Source organism: Echinops telfairi, unplaced genomic scaffold (assembly GCF_000313985.2).
Source record: "Echinops telfairi isolate 266 unplaced genomic scaffold, ASM31398v2 ScPeMD7_70;HRSCAF=299, whole genome shotgun sequence".
NCBI classification, from domain to species: domain Eukaryota; kingdom Metazoa; phylum Chordata; class Mammalia; order Afrosoricida; family Tenrecidae; genus Echinops; species Echinops telfairi.
This window is the reverse complement of record NW_022103968.1, coordinates 60,207,712-60,233,240: the sequence shown is the minus strand read 5'-3', so window position 1 is coordinate 60,233,240 and position 25,529 is coordinate 60,207,712. Positions and strand designations below refer to the sequence as shown.

Below are 25,529 nucleotides of genomic sequence, written 5' to 3'. Positions count from 1 at the left end.
TAGCTCAGAAGCAACAAAGCCCACATGGAAGAAGCACACCAGCCTGTGAGGATAGGATCATGTATCAGGCATCTAAGACCAAAAAAATCATATCATTATGAATGAATGAGGAGTGAGGAGTGGAAACCAAAGCCCATCAGTAAGCTACTGGACATGCTTCCTCTTCCCCCTGAATCACAAGTCTACCTTACAAGTCTGGCTAGACCAGAGGATCTACACTGGTACAGATAGGAGCTGGAAATACAGGGAATCCAGGACAGATGATCCCTTCAGGACCAGTGCTGAGAGTGGCAATCCTGGGAGGATGGGATGGAAAGGGGGAACAGAAAAGTGGGTGAAGGGAGATGTCACACAGTGTAAATCATGATAAAATAATAATACTTTATTAAAAGGAAAAAAAAAGGGCTATACCATAAGAGCTGAAGAAGTACATCTAAATAAGGTTTCCATTACAACTAGCCCCTGTTCTTTGTAAGGAAGGTACTGAAAAATGACATAAGAGGGCAGTGATTTGGTGGGTTATCTTCACAAGCAATATAGTCAGATATATGAACCATAAATAAACCTAAATTCAATTACTATTCGTAAAACGGGGTTATAAACATGAAATGCTAATTCTCCAGTATTGCCTCTTCGGTATTTCTTTTTATTCCTTTTTGAAATATATAAATCTACGAATTGCCATTTCTGACAGCTTAAGAAAAACAAATCATGGCTCACAAATACAAAAGAAGAAAACAACAATCCTAATCGGAATATCAATATATTGCCGATCCCCCCACCCCACACATATACACACTCCTTTTACATCTCCTTAGAGAACTGACTGGGTTTAGATGGGATAGAAAATATGCAACATGAATCCTAAACATGTTGTACCAGGAAAATAGAAAAACAAAGAGTTGTGAGCTGACAAGGCACTCAGAAGGCGGATAAAAAGGCTTCTACTTACAAAAGATGAGACGGTCTCAGGGCTTGAAAGTGTCTTGAAATGTAAACAAACAATGAAATGTACAGAAACAGAAATCATGTTGGAAAAGCCAAAAGATCACAAGATACAAGTTTAAGAAAAAGTTATCACATCGGAAGACTATTTGGGAGGCAAATAACTGGGCACTTACTTATTCTGATGTCCCTGTGTGATTTTTAACTGAAAATTACTATGTAATAGCTATAGACAATACTGTCTTTAAAAAAAATTACAAACCCAAAACTGATTCTAATACTATCGATGTAATTAATCTACCCAAAGCTCACGTGTGCCCATAAAACCAGTAGGTAAAAGGCTACAAAGCTGATACAGAGCATTATGACTGACTTGGCTGACCATCCACCTTAGCGTAGCAAAAAGTGAGTACATCAAACACCGAGGACGACAAGACAATGTTCTGAAAGCGAGTGGCGATGATTGCACGAATCTCAATATGAGTGAATGATTAAATTTTGCTAAGTATATACCAATAAAAGTATCTAAAGAAAGAAAGAGACCATCGGGGATATGCTTCCTGGTGCAATGCAAGTTTACAGAACACTATTAGAATTCTTGCCGCAGTATTATTCTTAAAAAACAAAATCTAAACTGAATGTAAGCAAACTTTCAAAATAACCACTAATTTATAGGAAATTAAGAGAGAGCAATGTGTTGATTGATTCTATAGGGAGGCAAGGGCCCCACGGGATCTGTGCATCAAATGAGATGTGAAGCGCGATTCACAGTGAGGGTCTGTCTAATGGTTGGGAAGTCCTTGCGTTGGTTAGCAGTGCTCAGTGCTCAGGTGTTCCTTCTTACAGCCCGACTAGCTTCTTTATTCCTGTCAAACTTTCAATTTTGAGTTCCTGCATCTGGACCTTTGCAGTTGGTATTTCCTCTAATTGCTACATTATTTCTCTAAATATCTATATTGATGAATCTTATTTCCTTCAGGACTTTGGCCATACCACATTTCCAGGGAGGCCTTCAATGACAATCCTAGCTCCGTGTTCTTTCGCTCCTATATTTGAAATGTCCAAATCAATCTAAAGTGGTGCTCGGAAATGTTCAGACTACTTAAATGGATGCTTAAGGTGAGAAATGGATATAGAATATCCCTGACATTGATAAACCGTGTTTGTGGGAGGCAAGAGAATAAAAAGAGGAGCTGATACCAAAGGCTCACATACAAAGTATATGTGTAGAAAATCATGATGGCACTATATGTACATATATGCTGGATACAATTGCTGTATACATTGTTTTAAGAGCTGTAAGTGCCCCAATAAAATGATCTTAAAACAATAATTAAAAGGCAAAAATCCATGTGTGCTTGTGTTTTTAAAGACATACATAGAAACAATACTAAGAAAAATCCATGGGTCATTGCTTTGTTGACTTGGTTTTAGCACACATGTAAAAATTAGCTTTCACTCTAAGCACACGACCAAAACTCCACCAAGTAAGGGTTTAAGTTTACCTTTTCATAATATCTCTGAGAAGAAAAGATAATACAAAAACGAGGTATAAAGGAATGTGGAACCAATGAAAGGTGACTGTGGAAACGAGCAGGTCCCCTAAGATCTCACCTAAAAGAGGCAGTGATGACGCCTTACGATTGTTGGTTGTTGGATTATACTTCTTCCGCTTCATGGCAGGAACGAGCTTCTTCTCGTTCTTCTTGTTAGTGAGAATCTTTGTCATCATCGACGCCCGCTTCTTCCCACAACGAGGAACAGGCATAGTAAAATGTTTAATTTTTTTACTACGAGGTGTGAGGACCTGGATGGCCCCAGATTTGATTTTGGCTTCCAATCCTTCCTTTGAGCCAAACTCATCTGTGTCTGAAAGTTTGTATAGAGGTAGCACATGGAGCTGCTCATCTTCAGGAATGACTCCCAATGAGCGGTTATCTTCTCTGGTTAAAGTACAAACCTGATATGAAAAAAACATTAAATGGGAAATATAGGTCCTATATATTTACCTCAGTTATTTTAAAAGCTAATTTTTACTTTATTTTCAATTTCTGACAGTAAATTCATTTTAATGTACTCAACTGTAATCCAATTCCAGTAACTTATCAGTTGTTGGTAAGAACACCATTGCAATTGATTTGTTTGTTTGTTTTGCAATAGATTTTTATAAATACATTATTATTTGCACTTTTTCATATTATGGTACTGCATTATTACATCACTAACATTAAGAAATTGTTCCTGAATTATTTTCACTATATTTCCAGTAACCATTCACATAAATGGTGCAAATTATTAGCATGTCACTTTTAATTTAAACATTGGAGGTTTGAATGACCCCTTGGCACCATGGAAATACCGATAGGGCCAAGAATGTATTTCGCAACTCTATACCAGACTGTTCACAGAAGGCAACTCACAACTACACCAAGGAGACATGACACCGGCATCATTATCTTATTTAACTAATATCACATTCCTTTGTGGTGGATGTGGGTTGGGGGCTTGCCCATAATTAATCAGTCTAATTTTCTGGGCTTCCCAAATTTTTTTTTTTTGTTAAATAAAGTAAACATTAATTGTCTTAACCACGTTAAGAAGTTATTTGTATTATCTTCTGGATGAGGGAAACCATTAGCACAAGATCACAATGGTGTCCGAGGGGTTGCTGGGATACATAGCTCTAAAGAGGACATGGGAGTAAAAGAATATTGTTAAATAAACATGGACATATTTATGATAGAATTGAAATAACTTTTGAAGTATACTAGAGTTGCAGGTGCTACTCAAGTAATAGGAGGGACTTTGGGACACTTGCATTCATTAAGGCAGGAGCTTTTTTGGGTGGTCAGGGCATGGCTCTTGACCCGGCTCCATCAAGGACACACCGAGGTGGACCTCTCTCCTTTATAATATTTTTAGTGAGTTAATACTTGTAATAACTGTAAATCAATTTAAATTTTGTCAATATTCAATCATATGTCCAATGGGTTCTTTATTATTAGAGACATCCTTCCTGCAGCTAAGACCTATTTCTCAGTAGGGGCACTATAAAAAGGTGCTGAAGTTAAAAGTGCAGATTTGATTTCATAATGGTTTGGATTCCATAAAAAAAACTTCAAGATACCAGATACCTGTCATTAAATCAATCTAAGAATCATCTATCAGTATATTTCAGCTTCAGTCATTTTACTTGTCCATAACAAGGGAAAGTTAAGGAGGAGCCAACACTAGACATTGAGAAGCAAAACTAGAAAGTTGGGCAAGAAGATAAAGTAGAATGAGAGTCAAAGACAGATTTATGTCTCATTCTAAACATCATCTCTACTATCCCCTTGTTTCCTCATAGATACTATGTAATGAAGACAATCCAAGAAAATCTACTGGCCAAGTGATGCATCAGGAGGATTTGTCTAACTTGAGCATAATGTGAGTCATTAATAAAGAAAAGTCATCTCTGTTAATGAAAGGTTCACTTGCTCCTTGATTATTTATAGACATGTACTGATCAAACAAGGAAAAGAGATTTATATGGGGTAAAGCAGATTACAATCCTCCTGCCACACATTTTAAGAGTCTGTGCTTTTCCCCTAACACAAGGACATTTTTGCACAGGCTTGATTTAAGTGTATTTTAATTGATTTCAAGCTATGGGCATGGGAATATGGTCATGACTGTAGATAAAGTATAGAAGCTGGAAATCAATTATTACTTGCACATTTTGAATATTATTACTTCATGCACTCTGGCATTAAGGAACAAATATGCATGATAAATTTGGCATAGCTTCCTCACACAAAAAATGAGAATCTGATGGCAAATATAACAGCAAGAAGTTGCTTCATCTCATACTTCCATGTTTAGCAGAAGAGAATTCTCCTTAAAAATTCTAGACTTTTATTCCCTTGCAAGCAAATAACCACAGTTAAAAAATATAATTTAACTCTTAAAATTATATATGCTCTAAATGTAATCTTAACTTACACAGCAAGCAAATATGATCTGGCACTGCACCAATCACATTTAAATATCATAGTACTGAGAGCACACAGTGGTGGAAAGGCTTTAGATTGAAGGGGTCCCAAGTACATACCACAGTGCTTCCATTATTCATATTATGAATGTCTCTGTGGGGGTGGGCACAAAAATCCAGGCAAGCAGTGACACCAGAGAAAGGACGGCCTTCCTGATACCCAAGGCGACAATCTCGGCCAATTTCTTCATTCGCTATCTGCAGAGATACAGATTTCAAAGACAGAAAGGATGACCTTCAATGTAGAGGGAAAACAGTAAAGTTTCTAAATCTAATACCCTTTGGCCTTCTGAGATGATAGAGTCTTACAATAGTGAACAGATTCAGCTCAGTAACATTCAGAATAAAGAGTAAGAGGATGCAGAAGAAGAGCATGCTGATAGCCTACAAAAGCCAGGGAAAGGACACTAAAAAGCAAAGTATGGAAAAAAAAAAAAAAAAAGCAAATTAGTCTCAACTATTATCTGAGGGAGAAAAAAACCCTAATACAGTGCATTAGAAACCTGCAATTTATGATTATAAAAATCATAGTTACATTTCATAAACAAGTTCAATATAACAGATCCATATGTTATACTTTAAATTCGGACAATGTCTAATTAATGGATTTTTGTGTGTGTGCTTTAATCTTGTATCTAAGAAACATTGCCTAGTACAGTGCCATACAGGTTTATAACTATATTTTCTTCTAAAAGTTTTAGACTATTAGCTCACATATTTATTTAGATCATGGTCCATTTGGGGGTAAATTGTTGCAGTAGGGGTCTAATTTCAGGATTTTAGCACGAGAATATGTAGTTTCCCTAGAAACATTGCTATCTCCAATAATTAAGAAATCATTATGTCTAAATTTTATTCCACCAACCTAAACACATCTTATAGGAATGATAACACTTCCTTGAATCTCACTCACTATCAGCAAGCTGACGCTTTACTGACCATATAGGACTAAGTAGAAGATCTGCCTTAAAAATCAGGCTAGACCAGAGCATGTACCTGGGTACAGATAAGAAACACAGGGAATCCCAGGACAGATAAAACCCTCAGGACCAATATTGAGTAGCGATACCTGGAGAGGAAGGGGAAGGTGGGCAAGAAAATGGGAACCGATCTCAATGATCTACATATACCCCCGCCCTGGGGGATGAATAACAGAAAAGTGGGTGAAGTGAGACACATCAATCAGTGTAAGCCATGAAAAAAAAAAAAGATAAATTATCAAAAGTTCATGACAGAAATGGGGGGCTACTATCAGGGCCTTAGGTGGGAAGAAAATGCTTTGAAATGATGAAATGCCCATCTATAGGCCACGGACATCCCCTTAGCGAAGGGTCGTGGGGAGGAGATGAGCCAGTCAGGGTGCAGGGTAGCAACGATGAAAAATACAACTTTCCTCTAGTTCTTAAATGCTTCCTCCACCCACGACTATCACGATCCCAATTCTACCTTACAAATCCGGCTAGACCAGAGGATGTACACTGGTACAGATAGGAACTGGAAACACAAGGAATCCAGGACAGATGATCCCTTCAGGGCTAGTGGTGAAAGCAGCGATACAGGAAGGGTGGAGGGAGGGGAGGGTGGAAAGGTGGAGCGGATTACAGGGAACTACATATAACCTCCTCCGTGGGTGCCGGACAACAGAAGAGTGAGTGAAGGGAGATGTTGGACAGTATAAGGTATGACAAAATAATAATTCATAAATTATGAAGGGTTCATGAGAGAGGGGGGAGCGGGTAGGGAGGGGGAAATGAGGAGCTGATGCCAGGGGCTTAAGTGGAGAGCAAATCAAAGTTAATGACAATTGTATGGAAGATTTCCAACCAAAGGGCAAGTCATGGATTACAAATATGATCTAGAGAGCAAGGCACAAAATAAGCATTGGCATCAGATGGGATCTCTTAGGCCTGTTCAATTCAAGGTAGTTTTGGAAGTTCGCTGAATTCTATTTTATGATTCTCAAAGGGTATGTTGTTACACTTTCTCTATTAATAGGATAGTCACAAGGCCTTTATTATGGAGAAGATTTAAGATCAACGATTTTCAACCTGTGGGTAGCGACAAATTTTATTTTGGATGAAAAAATTAAAAGTAAAGAAATTTGTGCTAAGGGTTATTTTTAAATCATATAAATGCACCTGCTTATTCTTTGAGGGTAGCATATTAATTACCCCTCTTCCCATAGTCCTAATATTCCCACTTCAGATTTCTCTCTGTTCTACAAATTCAAATAACATTTCAAAGGGACATAACTTGAATCTGCTCAGGTTTTAAAACTGCTATTTTGACATTTTTTTCTTTTTTTTCTTTAGAGTGAGGCAGTGAGAGAGTGAGGCAGTGAGTGAATGAGAGTGAGTCAGTGAGTGAGTGAGGCAGTGAGTGAGTGAGACAGTGAGAGTGAGTCTTTTAAGACATTTTAAGAATAGGAGTTCACAGCATTCTTTGGGAAAAGGCAGAGATGGAAACACTGCCTCAAGAAATGTGCAGACAGGGCAGGATATGACAAAATAACAATTCATAAACTATCAAGGGCTCAGGATGGAGGGGGGAGCGGGGAGGGAGGAGAAAAATGGGGACCTAATGCCGGGGGCTTAAGTGGAGAGGAAATGTTTTAAGAATGATGAAGGCAATGAATGTAAAATGCGCTTTATACAATTGATGTGTGTATGGATTGTGATAAGAGTTGTATGAGCCCCTAACAAAATGATTAGGAAAAAAAAATATAGAAAATACAGTATTGGTTAATGCAAAAAAAAAAATTGTATAGACTAATATAAACGCTATATATAGAAATTATCACATTTTCAAAATTTCATTTTTTACCCTTCTTGTCACACTCTCACAATGAAATTATAAATTATTATATTCATTTAATAAATATTAAAACAGCTATTATCAGCATACCTGGTTTTTATAAGCAACAGGGGCATACTGCTTATAAATTGGAGCTAAACTCGTAGCCAAACTCTGTAAATTGTCTTCAAGGATTTTTTCCTATAGGTAAAAATAGTCCAATTTAGTTGTTTTATAAGGACATAGGAAATAAATTTAGCATATGAAGTTATATAATTAATCATTAGTAAAAGATGATTAACACAAAAGTCAAAGTTAGGTGTATTAAACAGCTACCAACCACAGATAACAATATTGATTGGTCCCCTGAATCTAAACTGATAAAAGTCACTATTATGCTTAATTGGATACAATGTAACATGTTTTAATAGCTCAATTGGAAGAGAAACCGTTGTAAGAAAATTTTGTGTTAAGGTTCAAATATACTATGCCTCAAATATGCTGTAAGACGGGTCTGATAAATCACCCTCTATAGAAAAACAAACAGATCATGATTAACGGCTATTAAATCAGGAAAGTTTAAAAAGTGGAGACATAATGTTAATAAACTAGTGTAGACTTGGCACCAAAGTAGCTACAAATTGAAGGAGATTTGATAAAGCTGTAAAGAACATGCATTGGGACAACTATTGGTTATACACACATTTAAGAGATTAAAAACCCTGCCTTGATGTTACGGATGACATTCAGATTTTAACATAGCCGAAAGACCAATATAACAGTTTTTCTTAAAGACGAGTATATTTCAAATCAAGCTAGCAGTGTTAAGCAGTCATATATTGAAGGCAGTTAACTGACAGCAAGGATCAAGGAGGGATTAAAGAGGACTTCTGGTTCCTATGGATTTGGCTGTAGGGAGATACTATGAATGTACAAGGTCTTCGTGTGGCTGAGTTCATCTCCAGTACACATCGCATAATTCTGAACACCAAAGAAACAGCAATACAGACAAAGGAAGAAAATGGACATAGAAAACAGCCCCACCCACTATCAAGCAACAGTGATAACTCATGGTTTTTCCTACAGAACCATACTGAAATTTTCATTAATACGGAATTTCTTTTTAAAAAGTCCATGTCTAAACATGGCAGCATGTTTAATACGTTCCAGTGTAATGTTATGTATCAGGCCTGCTTTCTTTCTTCTGGACAATAAATTATCTTCAAAATATGAAAAAAAAAAAAAGTCCATGTCTAGATTAGTTATATATATATTCATCTGTGTTTAATCTCTTTATTTTATAGATACATATTACTGACTAAGCGTAATCGTAATAAGTAGGGTTAACATAAAAATATTTATGGAAAAATAAAATTAGATGATAGTCACAGAATGCCTTCCTATATTAGAAAAGTCATGGATTCATGTTAGAAATACCTTATACTATATACTCAAACCTTGATTATCATATTTATTTGGTAGAAATTCTAGAATTAGTACTAAAAATATTTTAGTTATGATTCTTAACATTTAAAATATTTGCTACAGGTTTAATTTTGTTTTACTGCGAGAATGATTAAGAGAAACTGGAATACTGGTATAGAAATTCTATATAACATGCAAAATTAGGTTTAAATTTTTAAATGTTCTTATACAATTTTATTCATGTTGTCATCTTACTAAATATCTGTTATATTAATTATGTAGAAATGGTGAAAAAAGTAGGTGAGATAGTTTATTGTGCCAGTCTGGCCGATAAACACAAGTGGGATTAACTGAAGGGCAGAGAGATAAATGGTTTGGTGAGCCTCGCCTTTCTTGTCTCTCGCTCTTTGATCATCAGACCAGTATGCGGCTGCCTTGCTTGTCCTGTGCCTCAATTTAAAGGCTACACTACCTGTGGGACGCCTAGCCTGTGGACTGTGTCGCTGTAAGTTGAGGTCCCTTTAAGAAATCGCTGGAGCTGGGGACTGGCAGTTGGTGACCTGGCTGGCAGTTGGTGACCTGCCTTCTGATTGGCTGCTGTGCTGACATAGTCTAGCTCTCTCTATAAATAGAGGAAGATCTGGCAGCAGACTAGACTAGAAGGACTGCTAGTCTCACAACTCTCTCTCAAGGGACTGAGTTGCATTGAGCCATTTGTAGTAATTTATAATTTAACTGTTTATTTCTTGTATTATATATTTATCTGTATGTGATTTAACAGTTCATTTCTTTTTATATATCTAATTATCTTTATAAATAAATATATTAAATTATCAGCAATTTGGTTTTATCTCTCTAGAGAACCCTGTCTAACACAGTAGGTAAGTAGAAACAAAACAATGATAGATTATATTGTTGACTGTGAGTACTAACATACAGCTTATTTTTCATATTTAAAAAATCCTAATGATTGTTTTACATGCAATCTATACATTCATTGTATCAAGCAAATTTTTGCATGTGCCATCATTATCCTTTTCAAAACATTTTCTTTCTACTTGAGCCCTTGGATAGAGGCTATTCTAATTGGACAAAAGTCCAAAAATACTTCAGTACCTCTTGGTCTACAGAATCACCATATCCATAATTATTATAACCAGCTGGACAGATGATCATTTTATGCATACCAGATTCCTATTATTTTTGAGCACACATGACCATTAGAATTTTCTTTTGGAATCTAAAACTCAGTTGAGAACAAATTCTGCCCTTTACAAATATGTTCTTAGTTCAGTGTACCATTGTGTATTGAAAAAATAAAATAAAAGATCACTCCATATGAACTGCTGCTTACCACTTCTTTCCTGCACAGAAAGGATCCAAAGTGCCATAGTGGATAATTATGAATTGGGCAGCTGATCACCAGAGCAGCAATTTGAGCTCACAGTTTGAGGCTTTCTGCTCCGACACAGATTTACAGCCTTGCAAACACAGGGCGACAATTGGACTCTGTCCTGTAAGATCGCTAAGAGCTGGAATTGACTTGAGAGCAGGGAGTTATTTTGGGTTATTCCAAATCAGCATCTTATTTTCACAGATAACTAGATTTTCTTCTAAAACTCCATCCTTGGTCACGGTGATTGTGGCAATCTCTCGCTAAAAACCCTTCAATGTATTACAAACACTATGTGAATGTTAAGCAGTGTTAAAGAGGGAGAAGGGGAGAGGGGAAAGAAAACCATAAGCAATTGTGACATTTATGATTTAACAATATTTCATGGAACTAAAGCATTAACAGTATTGTCAATATTATTATATGATTCTTGTTATGAAAATATCCTTCAATAACATTTAGAAAGAAACCAGGATAATTCTAAGGAAGAAATGCTATTACTTTATTGAGCATTGAAATATTTGAGCATCACACCTTGGAATTAAAGAAAGAACCCATTAGTAAGGTTTTATAGTTTGTCCTTATGTGGCCTATAAGATTTTTAAAGAACTTCATAATTGTGGATGTTTTTTGGCCCCCTAATGTGATGGCGTAAACTAACATATAGTATGTTCTCAAATTGTGAACAGTACATAAGAAAGTTATTGATTTTGAACAAGATCCACTTTTACCTTGCCATCTCTTTAAGCTATATTTATATTTCTAATATTCTAAAGCTACCAATTAATTTCTAGATAGAAAATAATAATATAGAAGAATATTTCTGTCTATCATACTTATGTGTAGATACATCTTTTTGACTTTACCGAAATAGCTAGAAACTCTATACTAAATTTATATTTTCTCTTTAAAGGGATAATTACTTGTGAATTCTACATTTTTACCAGTTTATTATAGTCATTATATTAGATAATTCCTTCTTTTTATTTTCTATTTATTATATACTATAACTATTTTACACTACAATTCTTAAAAATCATTCTCGCTGATTTTTTTCATGGATCTTTTATTATAAACTATATGCTTCCTATTATGCATTCTATCCTATTAATTTAAGATATTTTTAAGATAAAATTTTTCAAATATACATGTATTAAATACACACACACACACACACACACACACACACACACACGTATTCCCTCCCCCCAAATAGTAAGAACAGTAACTCCTAACATGTGGGCCATAAGAGCAATTACTAGTAGGATTATAAAAAAATCAAATTTTGTTTTTTAAAAATGTTTTAACATATAAATAAAAATTATTATCTTTTGTTTGAAAACAATGAAACGAGAAATAACCAAACTTACTGTCATTGCATCAATCAATGCCAACTCATCGTGCCTGCACTATGGATTTCTCAGAATTTAACTCTACAGGGGAGTAGTAATCCCTGGTTTCCATCAACGGAGCTTCTCCATTGCTTTCAATCGCCTGACCAACGCATAACCACTGTACCACCAAGGCTCCCCAAATAGCATTTAAACCCTCCTGATATGCAACAAGGTAAAAAAAAAAAAAAAAGTAGCATACTTACTTCCTAATTATTCCCACCCCTCCCATCGCCTATCCAACTACCCACCCCTAAATTGCTAAGAGAACGGAATTATACCTATAGGTTATTTTAACTTAAAAATGTAAATACTCAATTTATTTAAACGTAACAGTACATTTGACTAATTTCTTTGCTCACCATGGCCTTGTGTCCCGGACCGATTCGTTCCGGTTTCATACATCTTCTTCGTGGAATACGTCCTCTAGTAATTCCTTCATAGTAGGTCTGTAGGTGGTAAGCTTTCTTAGTCTTTGAAATGTTGGAAAATGGCTTTACTTAGTCTTCCTACTTTGGCTGTGTATAAATTTTAGAATCTTTTAACAGTGATTCTCTCCAGAGTATGGTAGCAAGGGAAGAAGGGACAAGGAACATTTGGAATTTGGGTTGGTGGTTAAAGAATTGATTTAACTTATTTAGAACTTTCAACTATTTAGTTTATTTTCTTTGATTGATTCATTGTAACTTAAATATTTTGTTTTAGTGTTTCATTATGTATAAGGAATATACTCATATACTCATTGTGAAGTTAAAAAATAAAATGGAAACTTACATTTAAGGGAGAACTTGGATCAATTCGAAATTTTCTGGGGGCTGGACTTCTACCAAATTTGCAGCCATTGAAGTACATACTCCAAGAACAGCCAAATGAGAAAGAAGCTCCACAAGCCTCTGGATCAATTCCTTGACATGTACAGGTACGACTGGAAGACAGTAATTACAAAAGGATGAACTGATAAAGCCAGGGGAAATACTCAAAACATTTCCGTTTTACGTAACAATGAATACAGATGAGCACAAAGTTAATGTAAAATAAAATCTATATTTAAAAAAAATTCTATATAAATATAAAAACTAAATGAATTTGATAATAATTAAGTCAGAATAGACTCTGGTAATGGGTGGGAAGTTTTGAACTAAAATATATGTTTAGAACTGAAAATACAAAATAGTTATTGATAAACTGTTCAGGTTGAAAATATCCATAATTTCTTTTGGATCTGAAGGTGCCTGAAGTTTCAAAGCAAAGTTTCTGGGTCTCTTCCTGTCAAAACTTTAAAAATGAGATGGATACAGTATGTGAATGATCTTGTAAAAGCCTACAGGAGCCTGTGATAGCATGGCAGAGGGGTCTAAGATGCAATGAAAACACTTAGCATACACATTCATATATATGAAACCAGCGAGGTTGTATATATATCCTCATTTTGATTTCAAATTGGCAAAATGCTCGACTTTCTCAATAGTATGTATATATACGTATATAATGTCAAAATAATACAACTCAAAACAAGAAAATATCAAGTATATTTAATAGAATATAGAAACCCAAAAACTTATGAAACCAAGCACGTCTGATATAATCATTGCAGTATTATTCACAATAGCAAAAAAAAAGGATGAATGGATCTGAAAATGTAATATGTATACAATAGATTATTTAAACATATTTTAATGTGAATATATCTAGGGGACATAACCACTACATGAAATAAATCAATCACAAATCACTGTCTCTCCCTTCCTCTCTTACATGCCTTACATTCACAAGATTGGTTCCAGAACCTTTAGACAGCAAAATCCATGGATGTTCAAGACCTTTATGTAAAGGGGTCCAATTTCTACTTATAACATATGCACATCCTCCAGCCAATTTTGCCACTTCTTAGCCTTTGATATATTGGTGCCTATTGGTTAAATCCATGGATAAGGGGGTGGGGGGTGGGGGAGAAACCCAATCAAGAAAACCTACTCATCTAGATTGTTCCCTATAGAAAAAGGAAAGAACTTCCCTGCAGACTATAACTCTGTGGAGTAGATCTCTTACATAGCATCTAATGGTTTCAAACTGGTGACTCTGCAGTTAAGTAGCCCATGTGGAAATCTTTATACAACCAGGGCTCCTGTATGGATGTAGAACCCTTAGAATAAAGAAGGCCAGCTGTATACAAAGGCCAATGTTCATTGGTGGTTACCAAGGATTATGGAAATAATTTTTCTTTAGTATGGTGGTGAGAAAAACTATTACCTAATATGGCTGCAGAGATTTCAAATGGGTACCTAGTTTTCTACAGACTTCTGGACAAACATAATAATTAAAAAAAAAAAAGTGATAGAGTGGAACAAAGAGGGATAGAGAAAGTATTCTGACTTCTCATTCCCATAAAAACTTTTATCAAGATGGAAAATAGGTTTTGAATATGATTATAGGTTGATCGAACACTTTGATCAAAGGGTTAAGCAGAATTTCAAATTGAGAGATAAAAATTAAAGTTGCCACAGAAAGAGCATAACAGTTCATTGGAAAGAGCTTTTATGAAACATTCGATGTAGACATCACTACCAATAATGGGACAGGTTGACTGCAGAGCTCACGACGTGATGTTGGTACCATGAAGGATGCCTGCCAATAACTCACAAACTGAGCTGAATCAGAAAGAAAAATCAATAAACACTAAATTGTCCTGTCTCTTTCAAAAATGTTAAGGCCATGGAACATGGAAACATGATTATAAAATATACAGAATAGAAAGGCAGAAAATCTCTACAAGTCAGCCTTTTTCACCTGTGAAGTATAGCTTAGATCATTGTATTATTGTATCAAAACATAATTTTCTGATTTTCATAATTGTAGTGGGATTTAAAAATCATAAAGATGTCAGTTCTTGCAATTTATTGATTTAATGCAGTCCCATTAACATATCCGGAGATTTTCCTTAAAACTTTACAAGTGTAGTCCTAATCCCCAAAGGACAGAGTAAAATACGTAACTGCTCCCCTCACTATTATGGCCTTCGTTTTACCTCACTAATTTTGCTAGACCTGCGTGTGTTCATTTGTATAATTAAGACTGCTCCATGCATGAAATCCAAGATAGATAACCCCTCAGAGACATTAATGGTAGCAATGATTCCCTGAGGGAGCGGGAAAAGAGAGGGGAGGAGGGGTCACTGATAGCAAGAATGACAGTATAACCCCACTCAAAGGGAACAAACAACAGAATGGTAGCTGAATGAAGACATTAGATGGTGTAAGGCTTGGCAATAATAATAATATATTATCAAGTGTTCGTGGGGGTAGTAGTAGGATGGGGGAGGGAGGGCATAAACGGGAGCTCATATCAAAGAGTTCAAGAAACTGTTTTGAAAATGATGATGGCAGCAATTGTACAACTATGATCTAATGGAACTATGGATTGTTATATCTGTAAGAGCTCCTAATAAAATGACAAACAAGAAAAATGGACTTCCTCTTTCTACCAATTAAAACCCACATTCAAATTAGGGAAACAATGCACAGTTATGTAGTTGCTTTTTAAAAAAATAATAAAACATCGGACAAATGTCTCTTAAGCCCAAGGGAAAGAAAGACAAATTTTAAAATGGAAAAAGCGTTCGTTTGCAAAACAACATCACAAAGTTTAAAGTCCTCATGTGAACCTGTGTTAGCTGAAGATACAAGAAAGAAGCCAATCACATTCAATCTTGGATATGACAAAACTGGCTGTTGTCAAGAAATTACATCTTTTAGAAGAATTAACAGAGTTCAAAAAGGATCCTAAGGTCCCTCATTGCCATTAAGTCGGTCCTGGTTCATAGTGTCCTACCACAGGAGAGGGTTGACGTACCCCTAAGAGATTCTGAGACTAACTCTTTAGGGCAGTGGAAGGCCTCATCTGTGTTCTGTGGTACCTCTGACTAAGTGGCTAGCTGCCCAAGCAGGTGACAAGGTAACAAGGCTCTTAACTGTGTGAAAACACACGACCTTTTACGCGTAGAATTGGAATGGATGCGACGGCAATAGCTGGTTTATTTTTCTGTGTCACCGAACACAGATATTAATAGTTGGGACGTAGAAGAAAGGTTTATAAGGTGAAATTAAATTCTGGAATCACTGGGGATATACTAATACTTCTCACTTATAGCAGGGCTGAAATACCGATACTTGAGGAAATATTCATTGGCTATGCTATAGAAAAATCTCTGTTGATAAGAAGCAATAAACTTGAACAATGGCTAATCGAGACCTGCTTTTACTTTGTACAAAATTCCCGTTCCTCTAGAATCTAGGGATTGGAAGGGAGAGGGTGCAGGACACGAGAAGAATGAAATGGAAGCTATTCTGGAATAACCTTAATTTACTAGCTTATTTTATGGAAATGTTTACTGCTTGGTTCTGAAGTCCTGCTTTCCAGAAAATAATACCGTGTAGTTAATGAAATATCTAACACTCTATAATAAAGATCTGAATGTGAAACAGGACAAAACAACTTTGATTACTTTTCATTGAGGGTGCATCTTCGTGCTGTGGGATGACCATTGTATGACTTTAGACTCTCGGTGAGCTCCGTGTATAATCTGTCAGCCATGGGGAGAGGGATGCCTTCCCATACCATGATGAGCACTACCATTACAGCTGTTGAACAGTGGTGGCCTCTACGCTGCCGGACCAGACACAGAACTTTTTCTTCATCACCGCTTCTTCTTAAAACCTGCAAAATTATAATGTGTTCATTTTGGGGGGGGAAATAAGTACTCTAAGTTTGAGTATAATGTATATTGCCTTTTAACTTTCAATTCTTAATTTTTTTGTCTGGATGCCTATAGGACTCTTGCTGTCTCATTGGTTGCCCTATGTCACATCCCAGTTTGAAGGACCAATACAAGATAAACAAAATTCTCTTCCATATGGGCTATTACTTGTAAAAGTAGCACACTGCAGTTTTTATTTAATTATTATTAAAAGAACTTATTGGAAAAAGCTAAAGCTTTTTTCCCCTGTGGGTGAATAATATTATACTACAGTGATATCTTAGTTGTACAATGTGTCTCAGCTCGAACTTTTCACCACTCTAAAAACAAATTTCAAAAAAATTTGCTCAGGGTTCCTAAGAACACAAAGCAGTAACAATCCACGCACTCCTCTCAGACAATATATACCTGCTTCTGTTAGTGCAGAAACATTAGTTGTTGTGTTGTTCCACTGTTGTCTGGTTTTTGCTTTATTTGCCTAAAATATCATAACCAAGACTCCAAAGAAAGTTAGTGATACCAGCAAGTTAAGCTATGAGGGAAACTAAGAGCCACAATACAGTTAAAGAAATAATTGTGAAATTTGAGTCAGGTTGTTGCCTGACATAAGGCTAGGTCCAATGTTGAGATATAGCTAAGGGGTAATGCATGCTCCCTATACAGATGGAAAGTGGCAGAATTGTTATTAGGTGCAGTTCTGTTGACTCCGATTCATAGTGACCCTATGTCCAACCAAAAAGAACACAGCCTAGTCCTGCACCATCCTCAAAATTGTTCTTCTTTTTCAGCCCCTTTCTGTAGCACTGTGTCCATTCATCTTGTCAAGGGGGCTTCCTTTGCCCACACCCCACGCCTCTATGTTATCAAGCATGATGTCCTCTTCCAGTGACTGATTCCTCTTGAGAAGTCCTGGGGTGGGGGGAATTCTGAAACCATCAGCAGAGGTTTTCCTATTCCCTAAAGAGTCAGTCTCAGAAAGCCACAGGAACAGTTCTGCCCTATCATATAGGGATACGATGAGTCACCATTGAATGGATGGATGACGGCAAGTTTGTTTTGTTTTTGTGAGTTATTTCAGGGGCCACCTGAGAACCTATGGCAAAGCCTTGCAATTGTTTCTAGGATTTAATGTTTAGAGAAATGTAAATCGAAACTATGAGAGCACATAACACCTATAAAAAGGGCACTGCTATAAAAAATACAGAGTGGGCAAGGATGTGGGAGATTGGAGCCATTATCTACTCCTCTTGGGATATGACAAAGACAATGCCAAAAAGAATAAATATGTGTGACTAAAAAAAAAAACAGTGGTGACATGTGTGCTGACATATAAACACACACATATATAACCCTACATAAATAATTGGTAAGATAGACATAGATGTGTAAGGTATACGTGTGCACTTCTATTTATATACACACAAAGCACAGAGGCGAAGCAGTCCTTTATTTAAACATTATCAGGCAATCTGTGAGACTGGTTTCTGAGGCTGAAAACCATAGTTACTCAAGTAACTGGCATGCTATGTTTCATAAAATGTATGTTTCCAATCAAATGGGGCAAGCACAGTGCCTTAAAGGTCTGATACTAGCCATGTAAAATGTAACTATGGCGTCTTTACCCATGTGGAACGAAGAAGAGAGCAAAGGAAGACTCAGGAAAAAGAAGTAAGCTGCAGGAACACTGTAGTTTACAAGAAGCCCGGCCTCATCCACCCAGAGACCAGAACAACCTGATGGTGTCCACACACTTCTGACAACCTTTCAGACCTGCAGCAACGCAGATGGACACCCCAAGAAGTTTGCTCTGAGGAACTCCGTAAACGTTCCACCAACATTATCACTTGGCTCCCTTTTAGCTAAATAATATAGGATCATACTATTAGTAATATTAAATGTACATTAATAAATCATCTAACAGAGATAAAATGGTCATAAATGACTGTCATATAGGGATGAACAGGCATATGGAATAGAGTATTGGACAAGGTAACAACCAGAAGAGAAAAAATAAGAATAACAACACGGTGTGAAAAATGTACCCAACAGGACTCAATAATTTATGTATGAATGGTTAAATGTTTGTTTAAAAAATTAAATTATTAAAAAAATTAAATTATAACAAATTAAAACATTCTACACTGTTAAAATAAAATTACCATTTTGAATGATTTTTGATAACCTGGTCTAGATTAGCCAATCTATTTGAGTCTTGGGGAGTTCTTTTTTTTTTTTAAGGATCATTTTACTGGGGACTCTCACGGCTCTTATAACAATCCATACACCAGTCGTTTCAAGCATATTTGTATATATGTTGCCATCATCATTTTCTAGACATTTACTTTCTATTTGAACCCTTGTTATCACCTCTTATTTAGTCCCTACCTCTTCCCCCCCACTTGTGAGATATACAAGTTGAGGGGTTATTAAGGCAGGTGAAACAGGACCCCCCCAGGGTGAACTCAAGGCGTTCTAGAGGACAGCAGGCTGCTTACTGCAACTCGAGGCCATTTATTATTTTACTTTTCTTTTTTGCCATTTATTATTATGTTCTGGAAAATTGGTAGAAAAAAGACTGGTTTTCAGACAAATATATCATTGCCAATTTCAATAATAAAGTAGTTAGTTAAAATATGTATTAGAATGTTTTCATGTCTCAGCCCGATTCACATGGATTGATTAGTGCTTACTAATACGTGTGTTAATGTCTACCTAGCAAAGAAAGAATTCAAGGTGGTGAAGGTGGGGTGGTGGAGAGAAATATAAAAGCATTTAGAACAAAGGGGAAACAATGCTGAAATGCTGCACAAAGGTTTCATTGCCCAGTTAGAATTTGATTTAGGTATTTGTACATGAACATTGAAAAGGGAAGAAATAAAATTATCTTAGAAACAAGAAAGGCAGATTAGGGGATAGAATAAAGCACAATAAGTTTTCTTTCTTTTTTAAAAATTACGTTTTCTAAGACAAAAAAAATTAAGTTACCAGACATATGCTTGCAACTTGAGAAAACTAAATGTAACCAAATCCATTTTTTATTTAGATTCAGGTTCCGGTTTAATTTCAAATGTACGACTAACACACGCAATCCCAGATGAGAGTAAAATTGGAGCAATGTAATCTATTGAATGTTTTAGTTCAAAGTAATTTCCTTCCAACCTGATTTTGTCTAAATGAATCACCCAGCTCTGAGTACCTGGTGGCACATGGTGGGTCAAAGCCACCAGCAGATCCACAGGAGAAAGATAAAGGCTTGTGAGTCTTGTGAGGATTTACAGTCTTGGAAACACTATAGAGTCACTATGAGTTTCAATTGATTCCACTGAGCTGGGGGTTGGGTAGGGGCAGGGGTGGTGGTGAACACGACTAAAAATAATCTGCTTGCCAACCACAAAATACAACATGGAATAATATAATAAAAGCAAAAGCAAAATCCAAGTCAGTTGCTGTAGAATCGATTATTAGTCATGTATGCAAAGTAGAGCTGCACTTCATATGGATATCAATAACTGGTTTCGGGCAAGTAGATTGCCAACTCTGTTCTTCTAAGGTGCCTCTGGGTGGACTTGAATCACAAACCTTTTTTTTATTAGCAGCCACGAAGGCAATGTTCTCCACCACCCAGGGACTCCATATATAGAATATATGAGAGATGATCATTTCACTCAAGCGAGGGCTGCACAGCTTTAACGGGACCCTGACTCATTCTGAAAGGTATCTCTTGCCTGGGAAAGAATATATGATGACTATTCTAGCAATATGATTGTAAGACACCAATTCGAATTTAAAATATGAAATCCAGGATGGCTAAATCTACAGAGACAGTAAGGAAATTAATGGTGTCTTGGCGGTATGGCAGGGGAGCTAATAAGGAATGAAGAAAAGGTTCTAAACTGACTGTGGCGATGATGGACTCCTTCATGTGGCATACCTATGACTTGTAGAATCTGTGAATCATATGTCAATCAAATTGCAGAATTCTTAATTTAAAGAACCATATACTAAAATTAAAAATGTTACAATATTAAGTACCATAAGCCATTTTTATTTTACCTTCATGTTCAATGAAAATTTACAAGTTGCTCCAGGCAACAATAGCAAACAATGGATAGTTTAAATAGGCTCACATTTAAGAGAAAAGTTTGACTCTTGCATAGAAACATTTTATAATCCCATAGTTCAATCTATTCAAAAAATGTTTTGTTGTTAGCATATACTACTTGCCAATCATTCATTTTAATCCATATCTCTATTCAGCTCTAGGAATCTACCACTATCTACATATACTAAAATGGTCTATTTACTATGAAAAGAAATATTATACAGGGGAAAGTACGTAATTTTGCTCCATCTGTTTCCTAAGAAATGCTAAGCAGAGGCAGAATTTTCTCTTTCCATGTGCTAGCCTGGGTTAGATTACTAATCCGTGTGGCTCATCCATACCAGCATTTTTTGCCTTGGTGTGGACTGGACCATATTTAAGCTAGTGAGGATTAAGAATAAATCTGCTGATCACCAGCTAAATTCCAACCAAATCCCGTCGCTCACCTGGCAGGAAGAATGTGTATGCACTATGAAAGCTACACCCACCAGAGCTTTTTTCCGTGGTTCCCTTTGGTGCTCCCTCATATGCCTTTCCAATGTCAATTCACTTTAAGGTTATAGAGCCCCTGATTCTTTCATAGCATAACGAATATAATGCTTACATATATACAGAACCTTGTTTTCTTCAGTTAAAGCCTGGTTCAAGCCTCATCTTCACTTAGTTTTGCTTTCTATGAAACAGTAAAAAAAATAACTTTTGAAAAAAAAACCCTCACAATGCCCCCCACCCAAAAAAAATTGGAGTATTTAATCTGGTACAATATCAAGTACTTGACACAGTGCTTGATATATAGTAAAAATTGTTTTCAATCATAATTGTAATCATTGGTATTTTTCACAAATAACTAATAGAGGGACCTTAATCCCAGGATCAAGAAATTCAATTAAAGTGGTTAATATCCACATGAATGTGAATATCCTTCCACGGTCATGAATTTGCTTTTTTGTTTGTTTTTCACTTGAGAACTAAAGAAACCGAATCAAGTGCTTACTTTATTCAGCTTTGCATCTTTTGGAAACAAAGCAGCCATACTAACAGTTTTTGAGTTAATTATAAATTTAAATTTGCTCTAAAAAAATCTGACTATTCTGATGACGTGAGATTGAGACCAATGGACTCGAGGGCAGAGGGTATACATATTGAGGGAGGAGTCCTGCTCGGGTTCCCCAGTTGGTTAACCAATTAGAAATGTACCTAAGGGTTAGTGTTTGAACCTAATAGACATGTGACGATGTAGAAATATCCAGAAGTCTCTTTTCAATAAGATTTAAAGCCTAGAATCCTTGTGGAGATTCAGTTCTTATTCCTTCTTATGAGGGCACTATGGATTTAGCATACGGAATTGAGGAGGAACTAGGAAGATGAGAAAAGCAAGAGTTCTCTGGCATGATCCTTCAATGGTCTTCAAATTAGGCTAACTAAAAGTAAGAATATTTTATGTTCCATTAAAGAAAACTGTAGAATTTTCTACACAATTCCAGGAGTTCAGTGACATAGTAATCAGAACTGCCCTACTGGCTTTCCAAGGCTGTAACCTTAAAGGGAGCAGGCTGCACACATCATTATCCCACGGAGCAGATCAAAGATTTGACCCTCTGGTCCTTCAGTTGCCAGTCAAATAAATGCCTAACCACTATGTCACTGCCTTTTATTCAAGATACGTTAACTAATAGAAGTTCACAAGAGATTGGTAAAAATCTGTAATCTTGGGGATAAGAAGTCATTTGGCTAGTCACTGTTCATTGAACCTAAAACTATGTTTTTAAAATATTCAAAAGGTATTGACCCACGTTCCCAACAGATAGTCAACCTAAGACTGTTCAAGTCCTTATTGTCTCACTGTAGGAGTAAGTAGATTCTTCTGGCCTGTATTTTTCTGGGGAAAATTTTTCAATTAGTTTATCTTCTACATAGAATTAATCTATTTTCAATACTTACCCACTTAGCAATGGGACAACCATGAGAACTTTTTCCTTCTTTTGCAGCATAAACCACAATTTCAATTCTGATTGCATTTCCTTTTTGACCAAACCTGTGTATAAAACAAAGTGAATGAAAAATAATTGTGTTATCCTGGAAACTTGCAGTTTTTAGTAGCCAAATATGTACAATATGTATATTAAACTTAAAAATTAAAGCCTTAAAAACTTATATTTTGTGGCAGATTATTTTTGTTATTCAGATCTGTTAACTTTTTTTTCTTTTTTTCCTGTTTACTTATCCTTGAAGATGATGCCTTAAAAATGACTTGGCTTCAAAGACAGGAAAGGCAATGAATGCAGTAGTGGTTATCTGAATGCGTTTACCTTATGCAGTAATAAACCAAATAAATGTTTCTGCATTTAAGGACAACACTAGCCATTTTGTGGGTGATTCATTAATTACCCAACAGCTCATAAGATGAGTGACTGTCTAAATACCCAGAAAGTATGCCTATGGCATATGGAATATCCAACTGATAACTTCTTAAGGATTTCCAGTCACCTCAAGTTTATACCCAAAAGTTCTGTATCCTCATTGACTCAGTACACAATGAAGAATGTCCTCACCTATTCTCCATGATTTCCCTGACAGCTGCAACACTTGGTCCTGCCCCAAGGTGTGTATAATATGGACCTTTGTCTTTTTGTATAAGTCGACCTGTGGGAGGAATGAAATTATTAGACCCAATTATACAGAATTATAGAGGCATGGAAGAGTTTTTACTGACTAAAATTAAATAAAACTATGACTTTTGATAAGAATTTAATTAGCCTTCATGACTAAAGGCAAGAAAAATATGGTTTAGCTTGTTAATGTTTCTTTTTTGCTTCCTTCAAAAATCAGAGCATTAAATGATTTTCATGAATTGGATCATGTTTGTTCTCCTATCTCCTGATCTAAAAACAAAAGTACAACTTGTCATTGAAGTGCAAGAGTAATTTTACCACTATGCACATGGTATGCTACACTAACTCAGACATGTAAATTTTGTCTTTTGAATGGGGTCTTTCTTCCCTGTCTGTTGTGAAATTCAAGAAAGTGTTTTCTCACTTTCTGAAAGTGAGGTTGATGTGGACTTTATGCAAATAGGCTTCAGCAACTCAAACTCAGTTCAACTATTTAATGTTTTTGTATTTGTTAAATGGGGATGAGCCCATTCTTTAGTGGGGGGTTTTATGAGAGAGAGCATGTCTTGGATGGCAAACTGCCAGCCTCATAGGAACCTGTCCCTCTGAAGTTTATCTATTCAGACAGCATTGCCATTTTATCCTGAAATTCTGTGCATGCTCTATCTCACAATAAATTAGATTTTAAAAATTCACAAGACTATTTAATAATGTCTTTTGAAGATAGGCAGAATAAACAAATTGTAGTATAGTATTTAAAAATGCATTGAGATATGCACAGTAAATAACTTGAAAAGCTTTATATTTGCCCTCACTGCAGCAGCACATATACGGAAATGTTTCTTTCACCGTATGTCTACCTATATAAGAAATACAGGGAAAATAATCCTGAGGAGAAAACAATGGGACTTATAGGTCCTGGGTGGAGAAGTCAGGCAGAGAGGGGAGTGGGAAGTCAACAAACTAAATGATAAAGGAACAGCAAGAGGTCTAAAAATGACACTGGGAAGGCATGGTGGGGTTTGATCAAGGGCCATGTATACAAGAGGAATCACTGAGCTGAGTGGAGGGTAACCATAACAGTGGGACAGGAACAAGGTGAAAGAAAATAGAGAAATTAAGTAGCAAGCAAAAGCAAAAAGTATAGCTATAGGCATGTATATATTATAAATATATTAATTTATAATGAAAAAGATAGAGGCCAATGTACATATATTTATATGTTAATTATTAAGTTTGCAGATGGACTTTGGGTCTCTATTCAAGGTCTCCTACTAAACACAAGAACATTTTCTTCTAATAACCTGGCGCTCTTTAATAGTCATCTTCCTGACCTAATGGCTGAAGACACAATGGGTGAATAAACAAATGTGGTGAAGGAAGTAGATGGCACCTGGCTATCAACAGATAATAGCATCTGGGGTCTTAAAGGCTTGAAATTAAACAAGCAGCCATCTAGCAGGGAAGGAAAATAAGCCCACATGAAAGAAGCACACCAGCCTGTATGATCAAGAGGTGTCTCCAGGACAGGTATCAGGCATCAAAAGATCCAAAATAAACATTTATATCAATGTGAATGAAGGGGGTGGGAGTAGCGACACCGAAGCCCATCTGTAGACAACTGGACATCCCTTCACAGAAGGGTAACAAGGAAGGAACAATTCATCAAGGCTACAGGATAGCCCTGATGAAATGCATCATTCCTCTAGTTCCTGAATGTTTTCTTTTCCCCACTACTGTGGCCCAGTTCTAACTTACAAATCCAGTGAGACCAGAAAACACAGATTGGTACAGATAAGAGCTCTGGACACATGGAATTCAGGACAAATAAGAGCCTCGGGAACAGTAGTGGAAGTAGCAATATCATGAGGGTAGCGGGATAGAACAGGGGACGGGATAAAAAGAAGGAACCCACCACAAGTTTGGGTATATAGCCCAGCCCCAGAGAGAGGAACAGAAAAGTGGGTAAAGGCAGACAATGGACAGTGTAAGACACAAAATAGCCAGGTCTGTCTGGATACAATAGGCTGGATGAACAATCTGGACGAGAAAATGGGACCGACAGTTCTGGGGGGACATGGG

General features: G+C 36.3%; 1 protein-coding gene and 1 long non-coding RNA gene across 2 annotated transcripts in view; one reads left to right on the top strand and one right to left on the bottom strand.

Annotated features, from left to right (window-relative positions):
- TET1 (tet methylcytosine dioxygenase 1) overlaps positions 1 to 25,529 on the bottom strand; it is a 118,589-nt gene that overhangs the window by 10,469 nt on the left and 82,591 nt on the right. The window contains exons 4-10 of the mRNA XM_045291477.1: positions 23,388 to 23,478; positions 22,777 to 22,870; positions 16,482 to 16,693; positions 12,755 to 12,905; positions 7,883 to 7,972; positions 5,039 to 5,176; positions 2,560 to 2,905 (exon numbers count right to left, since the gene is read on the bottom strand). Coding sequence (XP_045147412.1) covers positions 2,560 to 2,905; positions 5,039 to 5,176; positions 7,883 to 7,972; positions 12,755 to 12,905; positions 16,482 to 16,693; positions 22,777 to 22,870; positions 23,388 to 23,478 — 1,122 coding nt within the window. The remainder of the gene's footprint in view (positions 1 to 2,559; positions 2,906 to 5,038; positions 5,177 to 7,882; positions 7,973 to 12,754; positions 12,906 to 16,481; positions 16,694 to 22,776; positions 22,871 to 23,387; positions 23,479 to 25,529) is intronic.
- Positions 1,948 to 4,409, top strand: LOC123521825. The gene is made up of 2 exons (XR_006680155.1): positions 1,948 to 2,064; positions 4,295 to 4,409. It is a non-coding gene; the product is annotated as an uncharacterized LOC123521825 (long non-coding RNA).